Source organism: Acromyrmex echinatior, chromosome 4, assembly GCF_024713525.1.
Source record: "Acromyrmex echinatior isolate Ae372 chromosome 4, ASM2471352v2, whole genome shotgun sequence".
Lineage (NCBI taxonomy): Eukaryota > Metazoa > Arthropoda > Insecta > Hymenoptera > Formicidae > Acromyrmex > Acromyrmex echinatior.
The window spans coordinates 253,805-279,977 of record NC_141855.1 but is presented as its reverse complement, the minus strand read 5'-3'; the positions used below and the strand labels follow the sequence as shown (position 1 = coordinate 279,977).

Sequence of the window (26,173 nt, the reverse complement as noted above, 5' to 3'; positions counted from 1 at the left end):
CCTACTGACCAATAAAGTGGAGCATATGAAAGGACATCCACGTTGCAATATCGCACTTAACGTGATCGAATTTTCGTACGGGCAATTGTCCCGGGTACAAGGCCGTGTTGCACAGTTATGAATGACGTGGTTGCAAGGAGGGGTGATTGTGCACCAGCGTTGACCGAATCAGGGATGTACGAAGCTATCATCCCCTGTAGTTTCTCAATAGATGTATATAATTAAATGTAACATTCTCCCCAATGAATAAAACAAAATTTTATCGTTTGAAACAGCACAATTAATATAACGTAATAAAATTGTACAAAATCATCAGGTAAAAAGGGTGAATGTTTTAACGTTAAACAAGCAAATAGTCATAAAGAAAAGATGTAATACAGAATAGAATTATTGTATTGATGATTTGAAAATTGTATTGTAATCAAAAACTTTCAATTGCTCCTCTTTCTTTTTTATTTCAGAAAGAAGTAATATCCTTCTTTTCTAAAGAATAGAATTTAAAGAATATATTTCTTATACAAAGAATCCTTCGGTTTGTTGCTACATTCCTGAGCACATAGCGCACAATTGGTGCGTCGGTGAGGCGGTCGTACACCTCCGACTGTACTCGATCATCTTCGTTGCCCTACCACCCTAAGTGCCCCTCCCAACGGGGGCGATTCGGAGATCTGCGGTGATGGTCGTTCAGTCAACGTTCATAAATGATGACGTAAGGTCACAGCTCGTAGCGAGCTAGCGATTCGTGGTACGTGGTAACGGCCAGTCAGTGAACCTCGGACGGAAATGGGGACGCAAAAGCCCGGGGAATGGGCGAATGTGCTAATCACGCGTTTCGAGGATCAGGTAGGCAGTGCTCCGATGCGAGAGGCGTCGATCTCCTCGTCTTCGTTTTCCTGATCGTTTCATTTCGCGTTCGCCCTCTCCTTCTCCTTCTCCTTTCCTCTCGATTCCGTCTCACTCTCGCCACCCTCTTCCGGTGTACGGCCACCACCTTCTTCTCCTCCTTCTCCTCCTCCCTCTAATGTCATATCCACGATGCATTTACGGTACTTACCCGTTTGCTCGTCGATTCCTCGTCAACGCCTTTCATGGGCGCGTCTTGGGACTACACCGGTACCGTCGGCGTCGTTCCCGCCATACTCGCGCCCCCCGTTTTCCGGGTATCGAATTTCGAGCTCTATTGTCACTCGTTGCGATATGCCGGGTGGTGGATAATTTTTCTCGAACAAAGGTTGGAGTTTCTGACTGCAAGGACGAAGAATGCGACTGCCGGTTTTATACCTGAATTGGTCAACGTTGTCTCCTAATACGTGCTGAACTTGAGAGTTAGGTATCAGGAATGTGTACGATATTTGGAGCGATATTTACAGCATAAGAAACAATTCAAAGACGTAGATGTTTAGAGATTATCCTTATCAACTGTTAAATATTTAGAATATAATGGCAACGGCTAAAAGTTTACAATATTCTCAGGGCATCGTTGTGTAGACACGAGAAAGATCGTTTGTAATTATTTGTATCTTGTCAATATTTCAAACACAAGTTTTCTGAAAGATTCCTATTACTTTATTTACAAGACATCTCTACATACATAAGTTGTATCGCGTGCGACTTTCGGGTATGATATAAATTGACTTTTTTATAAGGAAATCGATCATTTAATATTGAATTTTTGTACAATAAAGCCAAAGATGAAATAATAAAATTTGATAATCGAAAATTTTGGAATGCTGTTGTAATGAAAAGTGGCACATCAGAGTCTTATGTATCTATATTGTATTTAAAGATTAGTATAAAAGATTTATTTACATAAATCAAATATTAAATAATATCTACAGAAATTGACGGAATATATACAGAACAACCTATTAATCAAAGTATTATTACAATTTGTCTTATCTTATTTAATTCTCTAAGTCTGATACAATTTCGAGATACCACATGTTAGATTTCCTATTATTAAACCATCATGTGATTGAATCGTTGATCTAATGTTTACCAATAGACGTGACTGAAAGAATCGAACCGAACAGGTTTTTCGAATACCTACGATGATCTATCTTTCCCAAGAAAAAAAATAAAAGAAACAATCGTCTATAATCGTGCTAGACGGTGATACATTTTGAGCGCGTATCGATAAAGTGGGGGGGTATCACCGTGCCCGAGAATACGATGTCGTTCCTTCCCTCCTTGATTCGTTCATTCATGAAAAGATGCATTCTTGCAAAGATGGCCCCTCCTCCCCCGGCTCCCCTCGTGCGGTTTGACCTTCGCCCCCTCCGCCTTCAGTCAACCTCGCCGTAAGAGCAGCTCAATCAAGGTGTATATACAGTAACGTATCTATTAAAGGGTGCGAGGTGTAAATTCGTGTGACTTTTGTCCATTTCTATCAACGTAGATTAACTTTAATCTCGTTTTAATTTGCTCTTTATCCTTTTCTATTTTTTAGAACTAGAAAGATAAAGATGGAAAATAAGTTAAACCAAAGTTAAAGATAATCTACAGTGACAGCAATGGTAACAACGAGCATTTATGATTCACGAACGCTATTTCGTTGATCAGCGTGAGAATAATATAATTGGGGAAATGCTTTTGTGTGCGTGTGTGTGTGTGTGCTCCAATTACGAAATCCGTTATTTACAAGCGATATATAAATTCGCGTAGAACACTGTATTCGCGATATATTAAGAACGATATTCGACAGTCGATGAATCTCCGGGTATATCAAATAAGTTACAGGACAAGATTCTGCGCTCGTGTCTGTCCATCCCCGCAAAAATGACGGTAAAAAGGAAAGAATTCTTTTACTGTTTGATACGAGTCGATGAATGGGATGGGTATATCCATGAATGAAAGTTGCATTCCCTGTACGCACAGCTCAACCGCGCTGCCCGTTGCCCGATACGCCGAACAAAAGGGAATACTGGAATCGATTGAGTCGAACGAGTATATAAATTGATGTTTCCCAATGTCCAGGCAATTTGTCGCCACCATTATTCCGAAGATTGTTCTGTTTCACTTTTAATGCCTCTTTCATGCGTGCCTCCTCCATCCTGATAATCATTCATGGGAAACGAAAATGGATTCATCCAATAATACTATTCATCTCGACATACATATTTAAATTATCTTTGTTACATTGTATATTTTTTATTAGTTTATCTTTGCTGAGAGATCACTTCTTTGAATACAGCTGCCATGTCGTTCCGGTCCCGAAAGTCCTCATTCGCGGGTGAACGAAAAGAAGAGCAAGCAATGTCTAATAGAAATCTCTCAGTATCGTTTCTCCCTCGTTATATCTGGTCTTACGAAGATGTTGCAACGAGTCAATGAGCTTACGCCGAGCACGAGCAGTCAGCGGCCGTTTCAATCCAAAGAGCAAGATCGGCAGGAATCCATCATTATCGTTCTGGATACGCTGGAGAAATGCTTGGCAAATACACCAAAGGACACAACGAAATTCGAAGAGGCGATGAATGTAAAATTGTTGCTTCGAGAGATATGCCAGTTCATAGGTGAGCGAAATAAGGAAAATTGTTGACATAAGTTGACGTTGTAACGTTTACAGAATCGATTTGTATGTACAGAAAAATGTATACTATACACAAGTAACAATTACTTGTTTTAACTTTAAAAATTTATATATATTTATATATTTGTAAATGTACTCTCTAACATTTTTTTTAGAAACACTCATTATATGCTTAAAACAAGAATTTATTTTCTTTTAAAAAGTCATATAAAATTAATCGAAGATGTGACTTCATATATAAAATAAGAATATGTTTTAATTCAATAATCTTAACTAAAGTATATTAAATTATTATAGAATTCAGAATATATTTTGAATAAATTTAATGCTTGTGATGAGTGGAATCTAACTCTAAAGTGTGAACTTTTATTCTTAAAAATTACCAATTGAGCTATTCTTTTTCAATACTGACTTAATTCTCATTCTTTGTCATTCTTTAAAAGTAGATTCCACTCTTCCTAAAAAATTTTAGGGAATATCATAAAGTTTATCACAAGTATTAAATTTATTCAAAATATATTCTGAATTCTATAATAATTTAATATTTTAATTAAGATTATTGAATTAAAACATATTCTTATTATATATTATATAAAGTCACTTCTTCGATTAATTTTATATTACTTTTTAAAAAAGAAAATAAATTCTTGTTTTAAGTATATAATGAGTGTTTCTAAAATTTGTAATAGTATATTTTAAAATTAATATAAAAAATTCTTTGTTAAAGGTAAGCATTACTTGAAAAACGAAGAAAGTAAAATTGATGAATAATATTTTTCTATGTGTATATCATACCTGATCATATGAAAATTAAAGTGCATATTTAGTATAAAATGCATTAGTAGTTGAATCATCAGGGATAATTGTAATTTTTTGCAGGCATGCCCTACGACAGTCCACAAACGAAAATGATTAGGGATTTAGCGAGCAAAGTACTGTTCGCTTTAAGCTTGAATTTCTTCAACGCTGTCTTTAACCGGATATCTGCCAGGCTTCAGGAACTGCCCAATAGCGGGGACGAGAATTCAGATTATAGTGACATTGAGTTAATGCAGTATATCAATTTTGATGTACACAGATTAACCAGACTACTGAATGGTAGGCGATGATATTATTAATGTTACACGATCGCATAATACAAAAATTTAATACATTCTATACTTACGCGCTGTCGTTGCAGAAATTATACAGAAAGTCCGGCAACTAACTGGCAAGAAGTCAGCGTATCTCGTGATTATGAATCCCTTGGAGAAAGCTATCTGGAATTGGATGGCTACGTATTCGCAGGAGTTCGCCGATGTACAAAAGCAGCCTAACGGAGATCTTAGTAAGGCGTGTGAGGAGTTATTCGACATTCTCGACACATTCGTTGCCGAGAAAAAGAGTCGCGCGGCCTCTGTTTGGCCGTTGCAGGTGATGTTGTTAATACTCTCGCCCAAGGTGTTGGAGATCGTGAACGCCGATACTGGGCCACCCGGTTCTCCACGGTATTCGAAGAAGAAGCAGTTCATCGACAACGTGAAACGTAGTCTAAGAATGCACGGTAGCTCTTCTAGTCGCCAGTTATCTGAGGCTGCGGCTGTCACATGCGTCAATCTCATTAAAGCAGCCACGTATGTCAGCAACGATTCTGTCACCAGCAACGATTCTGTCGTCCTAATTCTGGCGAAGCAACTGATGGACGATTTAATGAGCCTTCTCTTCAACCCTTCGAAACAATTTTCACGCGGACAGAATTATAGCGCGCAGGACATCGATTTGATGATCGATTGCTATGTTAGCTCCTTTCGTATCGATCCAGTCAACAACGAAGCTTTTTTTAAGTTTTGTTTGAATGTCAACTACCCGTCAACGTACCAATTCGTCCTAGTCAGCTCACTATACAAGCAAGTGCCGAAAATATTTTCTTTTCGTAGTGATTACGAACGAGGATATTGTAAATTGTTGGCAAGTTTGATCAAGTTTGATGTCATATTTCAGAATCTTCACACAGCCGAGATTATCGTGGTGGCCAGAGAACAGTCTTGTATATTCATATGGCACAGACCTCAGGAATATGTTTACTGATACCCTGAACAAAATGACGCAGAACTGTAGTAATACGCCGTTGCGCATGATTCACAATTTTTCTCTCAAGTCTAAAGAGGAGATAGCCAATTCTAAAAACTTGTTGTTGGTGTTGGTGCGACTCATTCACGTGGAACCTATGTTAATGTTGCATGTACGTTCTTTATTAATAAATTAATATGAGATGATCGTGAATATAAGTGTCTATAGTAGGATATCGATGAAAAATACAAATATAACTACTCGTGTACTTTGCTACTCATGTATACTTAATTAATAGTTAAAAAAACATATGCATATACATAGTATATCAACAGTTGAGATATAAAATACATATAGATTAAATATCAATAAGATATCTATGGCTCTTATATTAATTTAACGAATTTTACAGAATTACGGCACAGCTGGTCACGAAATACAAAAGTCCACTTTAGAGCTGATTAATGGACTTGTCTCATTAGTCCATCAGCCCACAATGCCAGATATTGCCCATGAAGCGATGGAAGCTTTATTAGAACTACATCATCCAGATAAGATCAAAGCGTGGAATCCAGAAGCGCCGCTTGATACTTTCTGGGATGCCAGTTCGCAAGTCGTCTTCTCAATCTCTCAGAAATTGATTCAACATCAAATTTTCAATTATACAACTATACTCAAATGGCTTCGCAAGATACTGAGTTGCAGGAATGCTTTTCTTTCTCAATACAAAGATTACGCGAATGTGGAGAGTCACGTTGTGATTAGCAAACAAGCACATGTTAAACTTGAGGTACAGACTTTTAATTATTGCAAAATATGCCCAATTAGAATTAATTTCTGAAACTTGTAACGTGTCCAGGTCATGTGTTTGATGTATTTATGGAGCATAGACATAGAGGCTGTTTTGGTATCCATGTCCTGTTTTGCACTATTATGTGAAGAAGCTGAAATTCTTTGTGGCAGCGATGGAGTAGCAGTGACCTGTTTGCTTCCCAATTATCAGCTGTATTTAGAATTGGCGCAAGCTTCGACCGTATTGATCTCTGGTGCGTTTTATTTCTCTAACGAGATTTTATGAGAATACTCAGAACAAATGGAGAGAAATGTTCTCCCAGATTCACTTGTGAATCTTTGAATCCATTTTTCTACTTTAATTAATAAAATAGTTTTATACATCTGCAGTAGAATATTAAAGATCTTGTTATGATAATAGCTCACGGGGAGACTAGACTATATTATCAGGAATATAATTACGGTGAGTCTTTGTCTCCAATTTTGTTCATTACTTTTATATTTTTATTGTTGTTTCTCTAATAAATTGATTGTTAAATGAAGAAATTGTATTGATGCAGCATTTTAACGTTTCTTTTTATTTCAGGGCGTGTCACATTACAAAAGAAAATATTATCTCTATTGAGAAAGATAGAACATTGCGTAAATGGTGTACAACCAGTACGTACCTTAATATATATTTATTTTTCGTATTTATGTGTAATATGAAATCTATCTCTACATATACATGTAAAACAACATAATATAAATTGTATATTTAACACAAACATCAAACATAGTTTTTTTCTTAATTGACTATTTCTTAATTGACTATTTTTAGGCTTGGGAAGAAACATTTAAAAATTGGGAAGCGATTTCACGGCAGTTATCCAATTATCCTAGAAGCAAAACTGAGGATGTACAGGTAGAGCCGTTTTGTCGCGGCAATGTAAAACGGAGAGCGGCGCACCAAAATTCAGAACACGAAATGGAAGAACAAATTAACGAGTGGGCTAATATGACAGGGTTTCTTTGCGCTTTGGGCGGAGTATGTCTACAGCGTCGTTCACCTAATAAACCACCATATGGTGTATTCCCTTTTAATCCGGAACATAAAAGGAGTTTGATAAGACAACAGGATTCTGTCTCTGGTTCATCAAATTCTAATCAAGAAGCACAATGTTGTCCAGTGACACAATTCGTATTTAACTTACTACGATTATTAATTTGCAACAATGAGAAACTTGGCAATCAAATACAGAAACATGTAAAGGAGTTGGTCGCACACGAGATGAGTCCTGCTCTATATCCAATATTATTCGATCAGATAAAAAATTTTGTTGAGAAATTCTTCGACCCACATGGTCATGTAGTGGTTTCGGATTTAAACACACAATTTATTGAGCACACTATATTTATAATGAAAAATATTTTGGATTCAACGACGGATCAACCATCGGAATATCTTGGAGTGACTAGCATCGAAGGCATGATGTTGGCAATCGTTAGATACGTCAGGCACTTAGACAAGACGGTGCACTCGATTTTAATTAAAACCAAATTATGCCAGCTAGTTGAAGCTATGATGAAGAGACGGGACGATCTTGCGTTTAGACAGGAGTTGAAATTTCGTAACAAACTAGTTGAATATTTAACTGAGTGGGTAATGTGTACACATCCTCATTCTTCAACAACTGCCAACGATATTCTAACTTATGCCACGTAAATATTTTATTTTTACTTCATATACGTTTACTTCTATGTTGAAAATAAAAAAAAGTTATCACCATTAAATCTGTTTAACTTTTAACTTTCTATAGAGATTTGGATCAAGCTAGTATGGAAGCAGTAGGAGCATTATTACGTGAACTGCCTCTACAACCTGAAGATTCTGATCGTGTTGATTTGATGGAAGCAAAATCTGAACTTTTTTCGAAATATTTTACGCTGTTTATGAAATTAATGAACTACTGTAACGGTCCATCATCAACATCAGAAGACAAAGATGTTGTATCTCGGCCTACTTTAACGACTAACAAAGTAGCCATTTTGCGCAACACTGCTATTCAAGCTATGAGTAATCTTCTTAGTGCTAATATAGACAGTGGCTTGAGGCACTCCATACGTACGTAATAAATCAGTTCACATAATTTTAATTCAAAAGTTTATTTTGATGGATGAAAAATGGATTATACCAGTCTAAGTCCTAAAAACAAGTCTGCTACTTTTAATTTTATTTACTATTTTACTTTTTTTAGACAATTCTTCAGTTATTCTATAACTATCAAATTAATGATTTTATCATTAAACTTTAACTTTTTTCTTACTTAGATTTGGGCTACAACACAGATCTGCAGACGCGAGCCGCATTTATGGAAGTGTTGACTAAAATTCTTCAGCAGGGTACGGAATTTGATACTCTTGCTGAAACTGTACTAGCGGACAGATACGAACAATTAGTTCAACTTGTTACAATGATCAGTGATAAAGGCGAATTGCCTATCGCCATGGCACTAGCTAATGTAGTGACGACGAATCAAATGGATGAGTTGGCGCGTGTCTTCGTGACACTATTTGACGCAAAACATTTGTTATCACCATTATTATGGAATATGCTCTACCGAGAAGTCGAGCTAACTGATTGTATACAGACTCTTTTTCGTGGTAATACTCTGGGAAGTAAGATCATGTCCTTCTGCTTTAAAATTTATGGCACCAGCTACTTGCAAGGCTTACTCGAGCCTCTCATCACACCTTTACTGGAGAACTCAACAATTCATTTTGAAGTAGATAGCGCAAGGATTGATTCTAGCGAAAATATTGAAAAAAACGGTGAAAACTTAATCATGTTGACACAAAAAGTATTCAATGCTATCATATCATCGGCAGATACGTAAGTATAATCATTATTACAACTTACAATAAAGTTGCTCAAATCCAAAATTTCTTTTCAGGTTTCCTCCGCAGTTACGCTCTATGTGTCACTGCCTGTATCAAGTATTATGCAAGAGATTTCCGCAATCTCCACAAAGTAACATTGTAGCCGTAGGAACGGTGATATTTCTGCGTTTCATTAATCCTGCAATCGTCTCACCTCAAGAGTCTGGTATCATAAATAAACCAGTACCACATGAAATTAAACGAGGCCTAATGCTTATGTCAAAAATATTGCAGAACATTGCAAATCATGTAGAGTTTAGCAAGGAGCAGCATATGTTGCCTTTTAATAATTTCTTAAGAACGCATTTTGAGATTGGTCGACGATTTATCATACAGATAGCATCGGATTGCGAAACAATTGATCAAACCAGTCATCCTATGTCATTCGTTTCGGATGCCAATGTATTGGCGTTGCACAGGTTATTGTGGAATCATCAAGAAAAAATTGGAGACTATCTTAGTAGTAGTAGAGATCATAAAGCTGTCGGAAGGAGACCATTTGACAAAATGGCTACGTTATTAGCGTATCTTGGGCCACCCGAGCATAAACCGGTGGATTCCCAGTGAGTTCTGAAGCTATTTCGCTTTGATTACGTCATCATCGTGATGATTAATATAAATCGCGAATTGATTCCATGTTTGAATTTTAGCTCGCTTTTTTCTACTACTTACGTTCGCATGTCACGATGGGCGAATAAAGACATGTCGTCCACTAATTTTGAAGAGATCATGATGAAATATAATATGCACGAGAGAGAAGAATTTAAAAGTATTCAAAGCATGAATATTTTTTATCAAGCAGGCACCAGCAAACAAGGCTATCCAGTGTTTTATTACATTTCACGACGATTCAAGTAAGTGCAAATCGTTATAAGATATAAAATAACGGTCAAGGTATAGCGAAGAATTTATCATTTAAACTTTGTTTATTTTTTTCAGACTTGGCGAAACGAATGGCGATCTACTGATATATCACGTCATTCTAACTTTAAAACCTTTTTATCATTCTCCATATGATGTAGTCGTCGATCTTACTCACACGTGTTCAGATAATCGGTTTAGGACAGAATTTTTGCAAAAATGGTTTTACGTTCTACCTGCGGCAGCCTATGAAAATCTTCACGCGGTATACATTTATAATTGTAATAACTGGGTACGTGAATACACAAAGTATCATGATAGTATTCTGGCACCATTGAAAGGTAATCGAAAAATTATTTTCATTGATGGCCAAGGAAAATTAAACGACGTGATCGATGTCGAACAACAAAAATTACCTGGAGCAACATTATCTCTGGATGAAGACTTGAAAGTCTTCATCGGCGTCTTGAAACTATCTCATAAAGAAATGAAGGTATGCGTGAAGATCGGACCAACGACACTACAGATAACGCATACAGATAGATCTAAAGTGTTATCGCAATCCATTCTCTTAAATGATGTCTATTATGCGTCCGAAATAGAAGAAGTTTGCTTAGTGGATGACAATTCATTTGTGCTGAGCATTTCCAACGAAGCAGGACCTTTGACTTTCGCTTACAGTGATTGCAACAGCATCGTTCAGAATATAGCTCACATTAGAAGTCGCTGGACTCTATCGAATCCGAACTCCTTGGCCGTTCACTCGAAAATCAGGCCTAAAGATGTGCCCGGTACTTTACTGAACATGGCTCTACTGAATCTCGGTAGTCCTGATCCTAATCTTCGGACTGCCGCGTACAATCATCTATGCGCGCTTACAGCAACCTTTGGCTTGAAAATAGAAGGCCAATTGTTGGAGACGTCCGGTATCTGCATACCATCGAATAACACCATATTTATCAAGCACTTAAGTGAGACTTTGGCAGCGAACGATCCGCATCTCACGCTCGAGTTTCTCAAAGAATGCATACAAGGCTTCAGGGAATCGACTATTGAACTGAAACATTTATGCCTAGAATATATGACGCCGTGGCTCAGCAACCTCGTGCGATTTTACAAACCCCACGACGAAAGCAAGCGGCAGAAACAGGTTACAGAGATCCTGGACGATTTGATTACGTTAACCGTTCAGGAAATTGAAATGTATCCGAGTATACAGGCTAAGATCTGGAGCACAATCGGCATGTTGCCAGAACTGATAGACGGTGTTCTCGATATTTTTCTTCAACGTAGCACACGATATGGCTTAGGTTCACCGATGGCCGAGATTATGGCTGATACTGCTGTTGCTCTGGCATCTGGTAACGTGGAACTGGTCGCCAAGAAAGTGATTAACAAAGTATGTCGAATAGTGGATAAAACGTGCATGTCGCCAACGTCACAGTTAGAGCAGCATATAATGTGGAGCGACATAGCGATTCTAGCGAGATATCTTTTGATGTTATCTTTTAATAACTGTCTGGATGTAGGAAAACATTTGCCGTATCTCTTTCATACGGTAACGTTGCTCTTATGTTCTGGTAGTTTGACTATGCGAGCTTCCACTCATGGTTTAGTGATCAACACTATTCATTCATTATGCACATGTAGTTCGCCTGCTTTTTCCGAAGATACACATAGGATACTACGGATGAGCTTAGACGAGTTCTCATTGCCCAAGTTTTATCTATTGTTTGGCATCAGCAAAGTGAAATCTGCTGCTGGCACAGCCTTTTACAAACATCCAAACTCCAGCAATAAACCCGTGAATGAAAAGTGGAGTAGCGATCAAAGAAGTTCGCATGGAACGCAGGACAAGGAGAGACTTTATTTGCCCAGTTTGGAAGTCATAACCGACGCTCTTTTGGAGATTATAGAAGCTTGCATGCGAGATATTCCGAAATGCGATTGGTTAAAAACGTGGACTTCGTTAGCGAAGAACTTTGCTTTCTGCTTAAATCCAGCTTTGCAGCCGAGGGCTCTCATCGTCTTTGGTTGTATCAGCAAAAGTATAACGGATAAAGATATGAAACAATTGCTGAAGATATTGATGAAGGCGCTCGAAAGTTTTAACGATATTAATCTTATAGAGGCTATTGTTATGTGCTTAACACGACTGCAACCTCTTCTGAGACCTGTAAGTTTCTTTCCCGTTTAGATCCTTGGAACTCGTTCTTTTTTTATATTCAATATCAAATCTGTTTTATCATTTTCTGTTAAGGAATCTCCAATACATAGGTATTTATTCTGGGTTGCCACATCCGTTCTAGAGTTAGACGAAACGTCGTTATATGCATCCGGTCTAGCCCTTCTAGAGCAAAACTTGCATACACTTGATTCGCAAGGCACTTTCGATGAGAAGGTCTGCAGAAAATTTCTTCTCGAATTTTGATTAATTTTTCAATATCTTGATATGCAGAACAATAGAGAATAAACTATCACTATTCTTTCTAGACACTAGAACACGTAATGATGTCAACGCGTGAATCTTTGGAACCTCAATTTAAACTATTGGATTACACCGTGGGCTTGTCCTTTAAGTCTAACTTTCATTTCGCGCTGGTTGGTCATCTCCTGAAAGGCTACAGGCATCCTACACCAACTACAGTAACCAGGACGGTCAGAGTATTGACCATGTTACTGGCAATCATAGCTAAACCCTCCAAAAGGGATAAGTTTGAAGTAACGCCTGAAAGTGTCCCTTACTTAACTGGTATGTTTGATTTGAGAGTTCGGAAGCTCAATATTTATATCAAGATTAAAAAAAAAAATCTATTCAAATTTTATTCCGCAGCACTAGTGGCTGTGTCAGAAGAAGTTCGTAGTAGATGTCACATTCGACATTCACTTGACAAAAGCTTACACGATTCATCAGGCAGTTCAGATGTTCTTGACACTTTACCATCGCGCAATACGGTGATTATCTTTTTTTCTATTTGTTGTAATATAGCATACATAAAATATGATAGATGAGATTATTATATACCTACCAGGAAATGCCTGGAGCTTCTAATCCTAGGAGGCAGAAAACTTGGGATTTACTGGATCAATCAGCACTTACTCAAGCAAAACAACAAAAACAATCTGCACAGGTAATAAATTATGTAATTATATGATTGCGCGCGTATGTTGTTCAAGAATTTCTCTTTTGTAAGCTACAGCGAATACTCCCAGTTAATTATAGCAACGCGTAGTTAACTTGTTCGTTGGAAATATTGTAGGAATACAAACTTTTTTGCGTTCCCGAAAATTTTACTTTTTTAAATTATTTATGTAGAATATATCTCTCAAAATGTAGCACCATTCTCGCACACACAATTTCTTACTTAGCAAGTTAAAGAGAAATCACTCTCGAGCGTACAGAGAGCATGAGATTACTTTGAAACAATGCACTGCATGATCTTAAGAAAATCGATGCTCGCACGAAGTAAAATTATTCAAAGCTTATTCGTACAAAATATGAACTATCTTTCTCATAAAATATTCATATGCGTAATTTGCGCGATAAATTATATTGCTTCTATTACTATTACTAGCTTCGCTTATCGTATTTTTATGAATTGTTTGATAAAAATCTTTCACTTTTGCTAAGAAATATCTGTTCGTCAAAAAACCTACTGCCTAAAAATTTGTGTGTGTGTATGTGTGTTATCTATAACATTACAGTAAAACATATTTACATCCATGTACTTATCTATCTGAAAATTTATATACTTTGAGTATTCTACTTTATTTATCTTCTTGATAGAACTTTTCAATTTTATGTATATTCTATTTTATTTTTGAGTTTCTTGACGCACATGAAAAAAAAATCAAAACCTCAGCTTTTAAGCACGAATTGAACGAAAATTGATTTCGCGTGATGGTTTTTCTATCGTTCTGCTATACTTCTTTATCTGACTCCCAGTTAATATTAGTAGACTTGTTGCGCATATAACATCATTTTATTCCTCCGTGCATCTCTGTTTACTCTCTTGGTGTGTGCCCGCGCCTGCCTATGCCTGTCTGGATTATATAAAACACCATGCAACTTGTCACTAACAAGACTGGCCGGCTTTTATTTAAATCGCAGCGATCCTTGAGCGTGCCGAGCGCAAAGGACGACAAGTCGACGGACAGCACAGAACAACAGGTACTTTTGTTTTTTGTCACTTAACAATTTTTATATTTTTTTCCCTTTTTTTCAAATGCAGTTTGAGATGCAGTTGTGTTTAACTATTCATGTTGGGAAACATGAAAATGTCTTGCGACTATAATATCTTCTTTATCTTATTATATTATCGTGAGTCAACATAATGAGAAAACTAAAAATACTAACGTATTTATATTTTTTTTCGCTACAGAGAGATCGGAGTACGAGAGTGAGTTTAAGCAACGAAAATAACGTTTTGCTCGATCCGGAAGTGTTAACAGATTTTTCAACACAGACTTTGGTGCTGACTATGCTAGCTACGCTAGTAAAATATTCCACTAGCGAAAACGAAACGCGAATTCTTTATGAGTATTTAGCGGAAGCAACTATAGTTTTTCCGAAAGTTTTCCCAGTCGTGTAAGTTTTCTTAGATAGATGGAAAAGAAATTAGTCTATTTTCAAATATTTATAACTTGAAACGAATATCTCTTTGCAGACATAACTTGCTTGATGCGAAAATCAACAGTATATTGTCTTCTTGTCAAGATCAAGTAATATTAAGTGCAGTACAAACGATTATTCAAAACATGATTGCCTGTGAAGACTCAAATCAACATCATTTGCAACATTATTTGCAAAGTTGCGGATTTCGGGGTCTTTGGAGATTCGCAGGCCTTTATACGAATGTAAGTTCTGAATTCTAGCATTTAATTTGTTTTTTTTTTTGTTATTTAGTTTTAATACTAAGGATCATTACCGAATTTGAGGAGCTAGTCTTAATTTTCCTTAAGATAATTAATAATACGTATAATATATTCACAATAATATATTTACAGTCTAATTGTACGCATGAGAATGCTGAGTTGTTTGTTAATTGCTTGAAAGCAATGGTGGAAATATTGGAAACGTATTTGGTACAAGAATCGAATAGTAAAGAGGAAGTTATTATCAGGAAAAGTAAACGGGCCAATAATAATCAAACAGACAACACAGAATCCAAAACAAAATCCAAAACAGAATCCAAAACAAAATCGAAAACAGAATCCAAAACAGAATCCAAAACAAAATCATCTCCTGTCCAAGAACAAATTCGTGTTCAAGAACAAATTCGTGTCCAAGAACAAACCGAAATTGACATTCATGCAGAGTGAGTATTATTTTAGAGAATTTGCTGCTTTTGTGATTGCATAAATCATGTTGTGCATATGTAACAATATATATCGGACAAATTAAATGTTTCAGTTGTACAGATAACAATACAGATAACAAGCAAGACGATTCAGTTGATATACGTCGAGTTGAGGATACGGGTGGCGATGATGGTGGCGGTCATTCACATTCTTAGCAATTAATTTATGATACTGACAGACAGCATGATAAAAGTGTGCATAAAAGGCAAAATAATCGAAAGTTGCAACGACAGATGAGGTGTGCGAATTCTAAATAATTGTAAATATAGGTAAGATATCAATAATTCCATTAGAAGGCATTGTTATCTGCTTATTCAGTATTTATTAATTGAGAAAGAGAACCTAATATTTTATTTTGCAGAACTTCGCACACATTTATCCCCTATTTCTGCTGCAACATGTCAGTTTAGTACAATACCGTCAGTTTAGTACAATGCCGTCCACGATATAATGAGCCTACAGAAATGGAAGTCAATGAAAGCTACATTTCTGAAGAATCTTACTTTATTTTTATTAACGTTTATGTATTAACAACAGAACTTTTTAAGTTCTGTTTAAACTTGTAATTATTTTATCAATGAACCGTATAATACTTACTAGCCGTACAAAATTTGTAAGTATAAATTTTTTTGCTATATAACGTAAAACCAAGCTTTAGCAAATTAGTATATAATATTTCGTAATAATATAATTTTATCAACATTTACGAATAGAAAATGATTTATTTACGATATACAAGTCAATTTTTTGTCAAAAAATTTGTCAGCAACGAGTATATGTTCGATATTTTATTCATAATTATATACGTATAATTTATTGACTGGTTCTGCCACGATCGCAATACACTACATATGTACAGAATCTCAATGATCCACAGTGAACCACGGAAGAAACGCGGAAAAAAAGTATATAAATAAAAATTTAATAACTATTGTTCGCAATTTTTTGTTATATAGAAATGTATATTTATTAAGGCTTCTACTGTAAGAAAAAATGTGCATATTGTTTTTAAGTAGTATTTATTTTTAAGTATTGTAATTGATTGTAAAATACCATAAACAATTGTCATTTTACTTACGAAAGAGTCTCCGTTGATCTAAGGGTTTAGAAATGCGGTTATGCTAGACGTAACTTTTTACGCAAGGATCGTATCGCTCTTTCTCGTATGTCGTTGCATATAGATCTCATCAATGCAAAGATGATTTGGACCAGTGACGCCTGTCGTCTCAAGGCGTTCGAAGCTCCGGGTATATACGAATAATTTCTAGAATCCTATCAAGAGAAACACCAATATAAGTGTATATTGTCTATCACTTATTAAAGTACAAAGCGAGACCAAGCGATATTTTCTCTGTAACGTAAGCCGGGATATTTTAGTAATAAGGAAAAGGGAGAGAATAGTCGAATGTGTAAATCGATACATCTCGCACACCTTGTATTAGCAACGTGAATACCAAGTGCCAGGGATCGTGTTAAAATAGTATTTTGATGTACGTATCGCAAAGAGAATACTCGCCCCGTTTTTATTTAAACTTCATTTATTTATTTAGATAATTTTCTTTCTTTCGCCATAGCAAGTGTGACATATATAAGTAATGAATGTCTCTGATTGAGAAATGATATTTTTGTGCGGTTATGCAGAATGAATAGCAGCTTCTCAAGATAGGCACTAGAGTGATTGTTAGGAGTTTGAGAGATGTATTTGTACATAATGCGCGAATCGTATGTTTGTACAATCGTGGCGACTTTGTAAGTTGATTTTGTGTTCATCTGTATTTTTAGAGAAGTTTTTAGAAACGCGCAAAAAAATGCGTCGTAGAAAATCAGTAAATTTACTAATTAATGTCTATTAATTTTTACATACCGAGCTTTTTCCGAGCTTACTGTACTTAACATGAATGAATTTACGTTCATTAATTACTATTATACTATATATGAGCTTTGATCTTACTAAACGTGCGCTAGTCATGTTACAAATATTTTAATATCGAAAAGAGCTCGAAGTAAGTTTTTTACAGCGTTTTTTGTACACATAGTTTTTATTCCTACTGATTGTTTATTATAAAATTGCCGATCTAGTAATCATCGTGACATGTATAAATGATTTTAAATATTCATTATTAACTCGCTAATTTATAATAATTCGCGCAGTTCGGATTTGTTAAGCACAACCGTAACTGCCGTGTGATCACAAGTCTTGTTGTCTTTTACCAAAGGTGTAAATCGGCCTAGGCTGCGTTAGATGAGGCGATTAATTTACTATAATTAATAATAAGAACGATAGATCATAATCGTAATGGCTTAACATGTATGCGTTGTATTCGGATTTGTCATCAGTTCAGCATTTTCCTTTCGAACTTTGTGTTTTTCCTTTTCGCGATATTCCTAGAGCATGTATTATTGCGATGAATCTGTAAATATTAAATTTTAGACTATGAAGATTGATGAACAACGAGGCGTATGTCGGACTTTGCGAACATTGATTTATATTTAAAAAAAAAAAGAGAAATTTATACGCATATCTTTCTGGCTTTCACGCAGCAGGTTTGTTCATGTTGCATGCTCCAACGTGCTTCTACACCATAAGTCTATGCTCCTATATCTTGGTATTCCAACGCGCTCGTTAGAGTGACCAAGAACTATAGTAGAAGCATGTTAGAGCATCTTGGAGAAAGTGACGCGAATAAATGTAGCTTTATTTACAATTTAATTTACAAATAAAATAAACGAGAGAGAGCTATCGATTTTTTTATCGTGCGTATATTTTTTGTCGAATGTATTTTTTTTATTGTAATTAATTTGTGCTAACAATTTAATTTCAAAGCAATATTTTCTCGGTATTTTTTGATTGTATAGTTTCGCATGTATATAATTAAATATGTTTAACTTGCCAGTTATAAACTTTTGTACATACAAGAATTAAGGTACCTCCAAACGATATGACCAATTATATATACGTCAACTTTGCACACATTCGTTAAATATTGCCCTACATTCAATATAGATAATTAGAAATATATATGCTAATGTGGTGAACGTTGTCCATATTGTTTGAAGGCTCCTTCATATTAGTACTATCAATTAGAGTCCGGCAATACGAACATGTGCGAACAAAGAGTGCGTAAACATGTAAGAATATAAAATGTAATATTTATTTAGCGGATCGTGATACGCACACAAGATAGTTAAATATATAATAGCTCTGCAAACTCTCGATTCGCGCGGTCGACATTAAACAATATATTTTTCTCTTGATCGAATCTATTCATGACGTGATTATCTGGCCTTTCTATACGGATGCAATGAGACAATTTTTTGTGTAAATATCCATGAGATTAAAGTGCTATTTGTTAAACTATATAAATGTGTATGTTTTTTTTTTATTGATTTAAATTCTCAAATGTTTTATAACTCTTATTTGTGGCTACTTTTTTTATACGAATGTATTCTTTAGATAAACATTTTGTATATTTTTGTAACCCTCTCTCTCTCTCTAATTAAAGAGAGCATGTCGTTATATAAATATAGGTAAAATTAATCTTAGAAATATTTTAACAAAGAATTAGAAAAGATACGGGCAGTAGAAGTTAAGCGCAGAAGATGTCGCGCAAATAATATACTTATGAAGTGTGAAACTTCTTTATTCACTAAAACGCGCTTATAGTTTCGGCTCACTTTTGAGCCTTCCTCAGAGACAACATAAACTAATATATATAAAAATTCCGACATTTAAATTCTCGATGTAGGGGAGCTCACCATGACAGGATAACTTTTATTCACAGTATTCCGTATTTTTCGTATTTTTTCCAGTTCTTTGATTTATAAGTCTTGGTTAGTTTGATTTGTTATACGGATTTATTTTAACGAAGTTAGTATACTGTATTATTACTACTTCTTTAGTTTTCAACATTGGAATGAAACAATTAGCTAATGAATACCGTGACTTTTTTTTAGTTCCCTTATAGCACGAAATATTAATGTCAACATTGCAGCAATACAGTGCGCAATAATACTATTTTAATGCATGCCGCAATATTGCTGTAATATTAGAATTTTAATGATTTATTGGAAATATTACAACAATATTGTAAAATATTGCAATTTTTCAAATAATATTGTTGCAATGATGCTGTAATGTTTCATGATGCTGTAATGTTGAATGATATATTGTAGTATCTTGATATATTGTAGTTTCCAGATATCAGACTATCAGACTATTGCATGACACATGGATTAGCAGTATCGGAAATCAGAAACAACAGAAATTAAACGAATTGTATGACCTTATGTATGACCCCTATTAGTACACTTTATCCAGGAAACAAAGGATGTCCCCTGGAGATCTATGGAGTTGTCAGGGACACATGAATTAATTAGTAGTATCAGAAATTAGAAATAATAGAAATTAAACAAATTTTAAAATCTAGGATGAAGCAGAAGGGAAGAACTTGTAAAAAACTCGTAGTAGACACGAACACCATGAGAAATGATGAGCGTGTTTAAATATCCCTCTCGAATAATGAATAATACGTGCGAGCCAATTAATGTACAGATTAGAGATTGAAAAGTATAGTTCTAGAAATACGTTCTCTATTGGCTCAAATCGACAAATCGCAATGCGCATGTCAAACATGTGTTCTTCCGTTTCGCGCCTAAAATTGTTAGCATACGAAGAGATTAACATTATAGAATACAGATTACAGAGTACAGTGAATTATTGGTAGAACACATCAGTCTGTCAGTTTTTCAGCTAATATGGATTTGAGTACGACATTTCGGAAGCTTTCTGTAGAAAATGATAATCATTCTCTCTTGAAGATGCCAATCAAAGAATCCCCGCGAGGAAAGATGCACGTTATTAAACGCAGTAAGTTATGGGTTAACCATTCCTTCAAATTCGATTTTGGATGTGTAATCGTTTTCCACAAATGAGCTTTTTTTTGTACAATATTAATATATTATTATGATGCCAAGAAACTTCATAAAATTGCAAAGTAATTCGCAATAAAATTAGTATGTTATATTGATATTATGAATGTTATGTATTTATATAATTACAAAATCATTAGAGGTAAAATGAGAGATTAAAATTTAACACTACTCCTTTCTTTAGATGGGCGTAAAGAGGATGTTCATTTTGATAAAATTACTTCCAGAATTGTTAAACAGTGTTATAACTTGGATATGAATTATGTAGATCCAGTAAGTATTTTTGTTTTTTATATGATCATGCAATAAGAAATATGATGTCGAAAATGAAAAACAGATATATATATGTATAGTTTCTTCAAAAAAAAAGCATACATAAATATTTATGTACATACATAAATATTTTTTTTCCTTATATGATTTTATAGTAATGATATCAGAAAGAATGGAATCTATATCTTCAAAAGAAGCTTTATTACACACACATATACATAAAGTATTTATTAAACAGATACAAATTAATGCTACATATACAAATAAATAAGTTACGAATGTAACAATATCAATTTGTATAATATTTAAATTTATTTTTAGTCTGCTGTAGCGATTCAAGTGATACGTGGTTTATATTCTGGAGTAACTACAGTTGTACTTGACAATCTGGCAGCTGAAACTGCTGCTACAATGGCAACTAAACATCCCGATTATGCTATACTAGCTGCAAGAATCGACGTGTCTAATCTACATAAGGAGACCAAGAAAAGTTTTAGTGGTATAGTACATTTTGCATTTACTTAAATTAATTTCTATGTCATAAAATTCTTCATTATTCTTAATGCTAGATTTTAAATTAGAACTAATGTTTATTATTCCTATATTTACAGAAGTCATGCATGATTTACATTATGCCAAAAATCCTGTCACAAATCACTATAATCCTATAATCAGCAAACACTATTATAATATTATTAAGAATAATGCAGAGAAATTGGATTCCGCTATAATATATGATCGTGACTTCAATTATAATTATATTGGTTTTAAAACGCTTGAGAGAAGTTACCTGCTGAAAATCAATGGTAAGATAGTCGAGAGGCCTCAACATATGTTGATGAGAGTAGCTGTTGGTATTCATGAAAATAATATTGATAAAGTCATAGAAACATATAATTATTTGTCCGAACGATATTTTACACATGCTTCACCAACTCTATTTAATGCCTGTACTAATAATCAGCAGATGTCCAGGTAATTTCAAAAAAGTTCAATTAGTCTAATAATATCAAATGTCATCGGTTTACTAAGAATTATTTTCTTGCAGCTGCTTCCTCCTAACCCTCGAAGACGATAGTATAAAGAGTATATTCGGTACCCTAAAAAACTGTGCGCTCATTAGCAAATATGCTGGAGGAATAGGACTTAATGTACATTGCATTCGTGCCAAAAACGTGGAAGATACTAGTACAAAACGAACCAATGGTTTGATTTCCATTTTAAAATTGTATAACGATATGGCCATTTATGTTGATCAAGGTGGTAATAAAAGACCCGGAGCATTTGCTATTTATTTGGAGCCATGGCATGCCGATATTTTCGATTTTTTGGAACTTAAGAGAAACATCGGTATTTCTTTTTTATTAATTTTTATTTATATACCAATTACCAGACTATAGTTGAAAATGCTAATTGATTTATTTTATTGTAGTTTTAAATATATCATATGATTTTTAACAGGTGATGGAAACATGCGAGCTAGAGACTTATTTTACGGTCTATGGATACCAGATCTTTTTATGGAACGTGTATATAATGACGAGATGTGGAGCCTAATGTGTCCACATGAATCTCCTGGCTTATCTGATGTTTGGGGAGATGAATTTAAAGAATTGTATACTAGGTATATATTAACAGGTTTTTTTTTTATAAATTATTCAGTTACAATTATTTGACATTATAATTTTTCATACACTAACATGTAAAACACTTATAGATATGAAAAGGAAGGTCGTTATAAAAAACAAGTGGAGGCTAGATCTGTATGGCTCGCCATTCTCAGATCCCAAGTAGAAACTGGAACACCTTATATGCTTTACAAAGATCATTGCAACCGAAAATCGAATCATCAACATATAGGCACTGTCAAATGCAGCAACTTGTGCACCGAAATTATTGAATATTCTGGTCCTGGAGAAGTCGCTGTATGCAATTTAGCATCTATCGCTGTCAACATGTTCGTTAATATAGACACCAAAATTTTCGATTTCGATAAACTTAAAACAGTCGCAAAAATCGTCACTCGTAATCTAGATAAAGTCATCGATGTTAACTTTTATCCTATCGAAGAAACGAGAACATCTAATCACAGACACAGACCTATTGGTAAGATTATTTCCATATAATTAATACGAGATAGAATGATAAAACTGAAAAAGTGTATTTTAGGTATAGGAATACAAGGTCTAGCCGATGCGTTTCTGTTAATGCGATATCCCTTCGAGAGCAAAGAAGCGAAAGAACTCAACATTAAAATCTTCGAAACACTTTATTATGGTGCCTTAGAAGCTAGTTGTGAATTAGCTGCGGAAAAGGGTACTTACGAGACATATCAAGGTAGTCCAGTCAGTAAAGGCGTAAGTATTTAATCATAGAACGTATCGGAACACATTGCAGTTGAATAATAATTTTTTTTTTTCAGATTCTCCAATATGATATGTGGAACGTTAAACCGACAAATTTATGGGATTGGGATGAATTGAAGGCGAAGATCGCGAAGCACGGAGTAAGAAATTCTCTTTTAATAGCACCTATGCCAACGGCCTCGACAGCACAGATTTTAGGGAATAACGAATCCATTGAACCGTATACAAGCAATATATATGTGAGGCGCGTATTGTCTGGAGAATTTATTATTGTCAATCCGCATTTACTGCGAGATTTAACCAGTAGAGGTCTATGGGACGAAGATATGAAGAACGAGATACTCGCGAATTTTGGATCTGTTCAAGTAAACACCTTTAAATATCTCTTACATATTCTTGTTATTCAAATTATTTAAGCATAATTCTAAGGAAGCGTATATGTGCATTTTACAGAACATCGAACGCATTCCCGATGATTTGAAAGAGCTTTACAAGACAGTCTGGGAGATACCGCAAAAAGTAATTCTTGAAATGGCGGCTGATCGAGGAGCTTTTGTTGATCAGTCACAATCTCTAAACGTTCATATAGGAGATCCGACAACGGAGAAGCTAACATCAATGCATTTTTTCGGCTGGAAAAGTGTAAGTGATGTTACCAATTAATTTACCTGTTTCGAAATTTTTTAAATTTTGTACGTTGTTGAGGTAGATGACTAATTCTTATAAATTATTTTAACATCTTTTCATCATACAGAGTAAATAATTTTTAATGAATAAATTCTGTATAAAAATAAAATTGTCGCTTACAGGGCCTAAAGACTGGCATGTACTATCTGAGAACGAAACCAGCTGCAAATCCCATACAATTTACAGTGGACAAGTCAAAATTACAGAATCGCGATTCCGTATCGAATGTTTCCGATGCCAGCACTTCTGTTGTCAACAGTACTCCTATTCAGTCACCCAACCAAGACAGCGATGACGATGCCGAAAAACGAAAACAATTAAGTACACAAGCACGTAAAAACTTGGACGCGATGCTTGCTTGTTCGCGTAAGAATAAGGAGGACTGTATGGCATGCAGCTCTTGAGTATTTATTATTTTTAAGTTTGTATCGAAAATACATAAGCAGTGTTTTATTTTTGTAAATTATTAGAAGCATGTTTTTGGAGTGTATATTCTAAATTTAATCCCATTATTAAACGAATAAATAAAAAAAAACCATTAGTAAAATTAAATAAAATTAAAATCGATTAGAAGAATTTGTAAGTCTAAATTAGAATTTCGTTTTTCTATATATAAATGCTTCCATTTTTCTAAAATATTTTTAAAAATATCTAGCTTTATTCTTTAAAATGAACTTTGAAATATAAGTGTTAAGAAAAAAAATATATATACATATATATTTTTATGCAAGAATAGGAAGTTACTTTTACTATTTCTTTGCCTCTTTTACCTAGTCTTAGTTTTCAGTTAGTTATCTTTATCGTCATAAAAAATTGCACCGTTCTTATCAAATCATTATTTTAAAAAGAAACGGTAAAAGTAACTTTCCATTTCTGTTTTTATGTATGCGAAATATATCTTTTTTATCGAATTATATATATATAAGGTTGATTTTAACATATTTCGTCACCCATCATGAGTAAGTAAAGTGAGAAAATATAAAAATCATTTATTTTCTTCTCATAAAGTTCTGAGAATTTTTTCAGAATTTTTTAATATTATATTTTCTGATGTTGGTAAAAATAAGAAAATACAGTACTAAAAAGTTGATAAAAAATTCTGAAAAAATTTTTAAAGTTTTATGAGAAGAAAATAAATGATTTTTGTCTCTTGCAATTTTTCTATATAGTTGATAGTATTTAAGTAAAAAATTATTCAAGATCAATATTTGGCAATTTTTAGTAATTAATATCTCAAAATAAGTAAAAAGGAAAAAGGGCTACGAGCCTAAAACATAAATTGACAAACTGTATGAGTAGTTAAAAAAATTTTTTTGAAATAAAACTATGTCATAAATTAAAAACGTAAAATATAATTTGACAATCAGAAGGTGAAAACAAACGTTTCGATCCTAGTTGGATCATTTTCAATGTGACAAATAAATTAGTGTGACAAAGTAAATTAACAACGGTAATTAACAATAGAGTTATAACGTAGATAAAAAACATAAGAGATCAAGTAAAATTCGCATTCGGACGCAAATTAACTATAAAACTCGCTCCAAATTGAGAGGAAATCAAACAAACGATTATAGTTGACAAAAATGTGCTCCTCCGAACCGTATGTGTGTATAAGGACGAACATGTTTCTGTTAGCAAGTATAAATTGTAATAATAAATTAACGGTAGAAGTAAATAAAAATAAAAATAATAAGAATAATAAGACAAGTACAAATCGAGTCGCAAACAGTAAAAAGGAAAGTACAAATAAGTCGTAAATAATAAGTCAAATTTAAAGAAAGAGGCAAAAATTATCTTTGATATTATAAGACAAGCACATAAGAAAAAAGAGTAAATCGCCAACATGCATTGTACATGTATGATAAGTTTAGAACAAATAAATTCACAATAAATACTTTATGTGTGTGTCGAAATGATGTATTATAGATTAGGCAATGCGAATGGAATCGAAATTGATCGTCTCTCTAAGAAGCTAAGATATAAAGTACGACATATAAAGACAAGAAGATTGAAATGGAAAACTAGAAAGGGAAGGGGGAAAAAATAATAAGGAAAGAATAAAGTGGAAGGGAGAGAAGAGAAGGATGGGGAAGGGAAAGCAATCAAGAGGGAGAAAGAGACTGGATAATCTGTGAATAAGTATCGGGTAAAGATTCGGTATCGTTTTGTCTATTAAAGCCTTGTTTCTGTCTTTTAATATGAATCATTTCAGATACCAATCTCTTATTGTAAGAAGATTCGCAGTCCAAAATTCTCACATCGTTCCATTTGAAATTATGATCAAAATTGATTCGATGATCAGTTATGACAGTAGGAGAACCTGTATTCTTTTTGATGTCAGAGATATGTTTGTGTAGTCTCGTGCTCAATTTTCTCTTTGTCTGACCAACATAACTCGCCTCAC

General features: G+C 34.4%; 2 protein-coding genes and 1 long non-coding RNA gene across 7 annotated transcripts; 2 read left to right on the top strand and 1 right to left on the bottom strand.

Annotated features, from left to right (window-relative positions):
• Positions 1-116: 116 nt before the first annotated feature.
• Nf1 (neurofibromin 1) lies at positions 117-18,878 on the top strand. Of its 5 annotated transcripts, none has more exons than XM_087405160.1 (25): positions 117-843; positions 3,194-3,515; positions 4,412-4,630; positions 4,713-5,418; positions 5,513-5,753; positions 5,994-6,371; positions 6,441-6,627; positions 6,795-6,836; positions 6,960-7,033; positions 7,194-8,074; positions 8,173-8,477; positions 8,684-9,245; positions 9,307-9,855; positions 9,943-10,146; positions 10,232-12,329; positions 12,414-12,554; positions 12,647-12,905; positions 12,987-13,108; positions 13,186-13,284; positions 14,265-14,324; positions 14,536-14,741; positions 14,821-15,010; positions 15,161-15,471; positions 15,567-15,783; positions 15,876-18,878. In XM_087405160.1, the coding sequence occupies exons 1-24, from the start codon at positions 784-786 to the stop codon at positions 15,667-15,669; spliced, it is 8,319 nt and encodes a 2,772-aa protein (XP_087261286.1). In that variant the 5' UTR covers positions 117-783; the 3' UTR covers positions 15,670-15,783; positions 15,876-18,878. The 5 variants fall into 5 exon arrangements, with proteins under 5 accessions (XP_087261286.1, XP_011056985.2, XP_087261287.1 ...); XM_011058683.2 differs by having other exon boundaries at positions 14,238-14,324; XM_087405161.1 differs by lacking the exon at positions 6,795-6,836 and having other exon boundaries at positions 14,238-14,324.
• On the bottom strand, positions 17,859-25,751 carry LOC147909847 (uncharacterized). Its single transcript, XR_015544754.1, has 2 exons — positions 25,665-25,751; positions 17,859-17,925 (listed from the first exon to the last, which is right to left on the bottom strand). It is a non-coding gene; the product is annotated as an uncharacterized LOC147909847 (long non-coding RNA).
• Positions 20,192-24,680, top strand: LOC105147572 (Ribonucleoside diphosphate reductase large subunit). Its single transcript, XM_011058684.2, has 11 exons — positions 20,192-20,381; positions 20,628-20,716; positions 21,038-21,215; positions 21,328-21,691; positions 21,765-22,066; positions 22,178-22,340; positions 22,434-22,822; positions 22,886-23,073; positions 23,139-23,447; positions 23,536-23,724; positions 23,892-24,680. Exons 1-11 carry the CDS (start codon positions 20,270-20,272, stop codon positions 24,171-24,173), a joined length of 2,565 nt encoding a protein of 854 aa, XP_011056986.1. The 5' UTR covers positions 20,192-20,269; the 3' UTR covers positions 24,174-24,680.
• Positions 25,752-26,173: the final 422 nt, after the last annotated feature.

Bases quoted from the DNA above. Each gene is read 5' to 3' on its own strand.
- Nf1 (XM_011058683.2), top strand. From the start codon at position 784: ATGGGGACGCAAAAGCCCGGGGAATGGGCGAATGTGCTAATCACGCGT. The intron at 6,372-6,440 runs GTACAGACTTTT...TAACGTGTCCAG, and splicing joins AAGCACATGTTAAACTTGAG to GTCATGTGTTTGATGTATTT. The intron at 8,478-8,683 runs GTACGTAATAAA...TTTCTTACTTAG, and splicing joins TGGCTTGAGGCACTCCATAC to ATTTGGGCTACAACACAGAT.
- LOC105147572 (XM_011058684.2), top strand. From the start codon at position 20,270: ATGGATTTGAGTACGACATTTCGGAAGCTTTCTGTAGAAAATGATAAT. The intron at 23,074-23,138 runs GTAAGTATTTAA...TTTTTTTTTCAG, and splicing joins GTAGTCCAGTCAGTAAAGGC to ATTCTCCAATATGATATGTG. The intron at 23,448-23,535 runs GTAAACACCTTT...TGCATTTTACAG, and splicing joins CGAATTTTGGATCTGTTCAA to AACATCGAACGCATTCCCGA.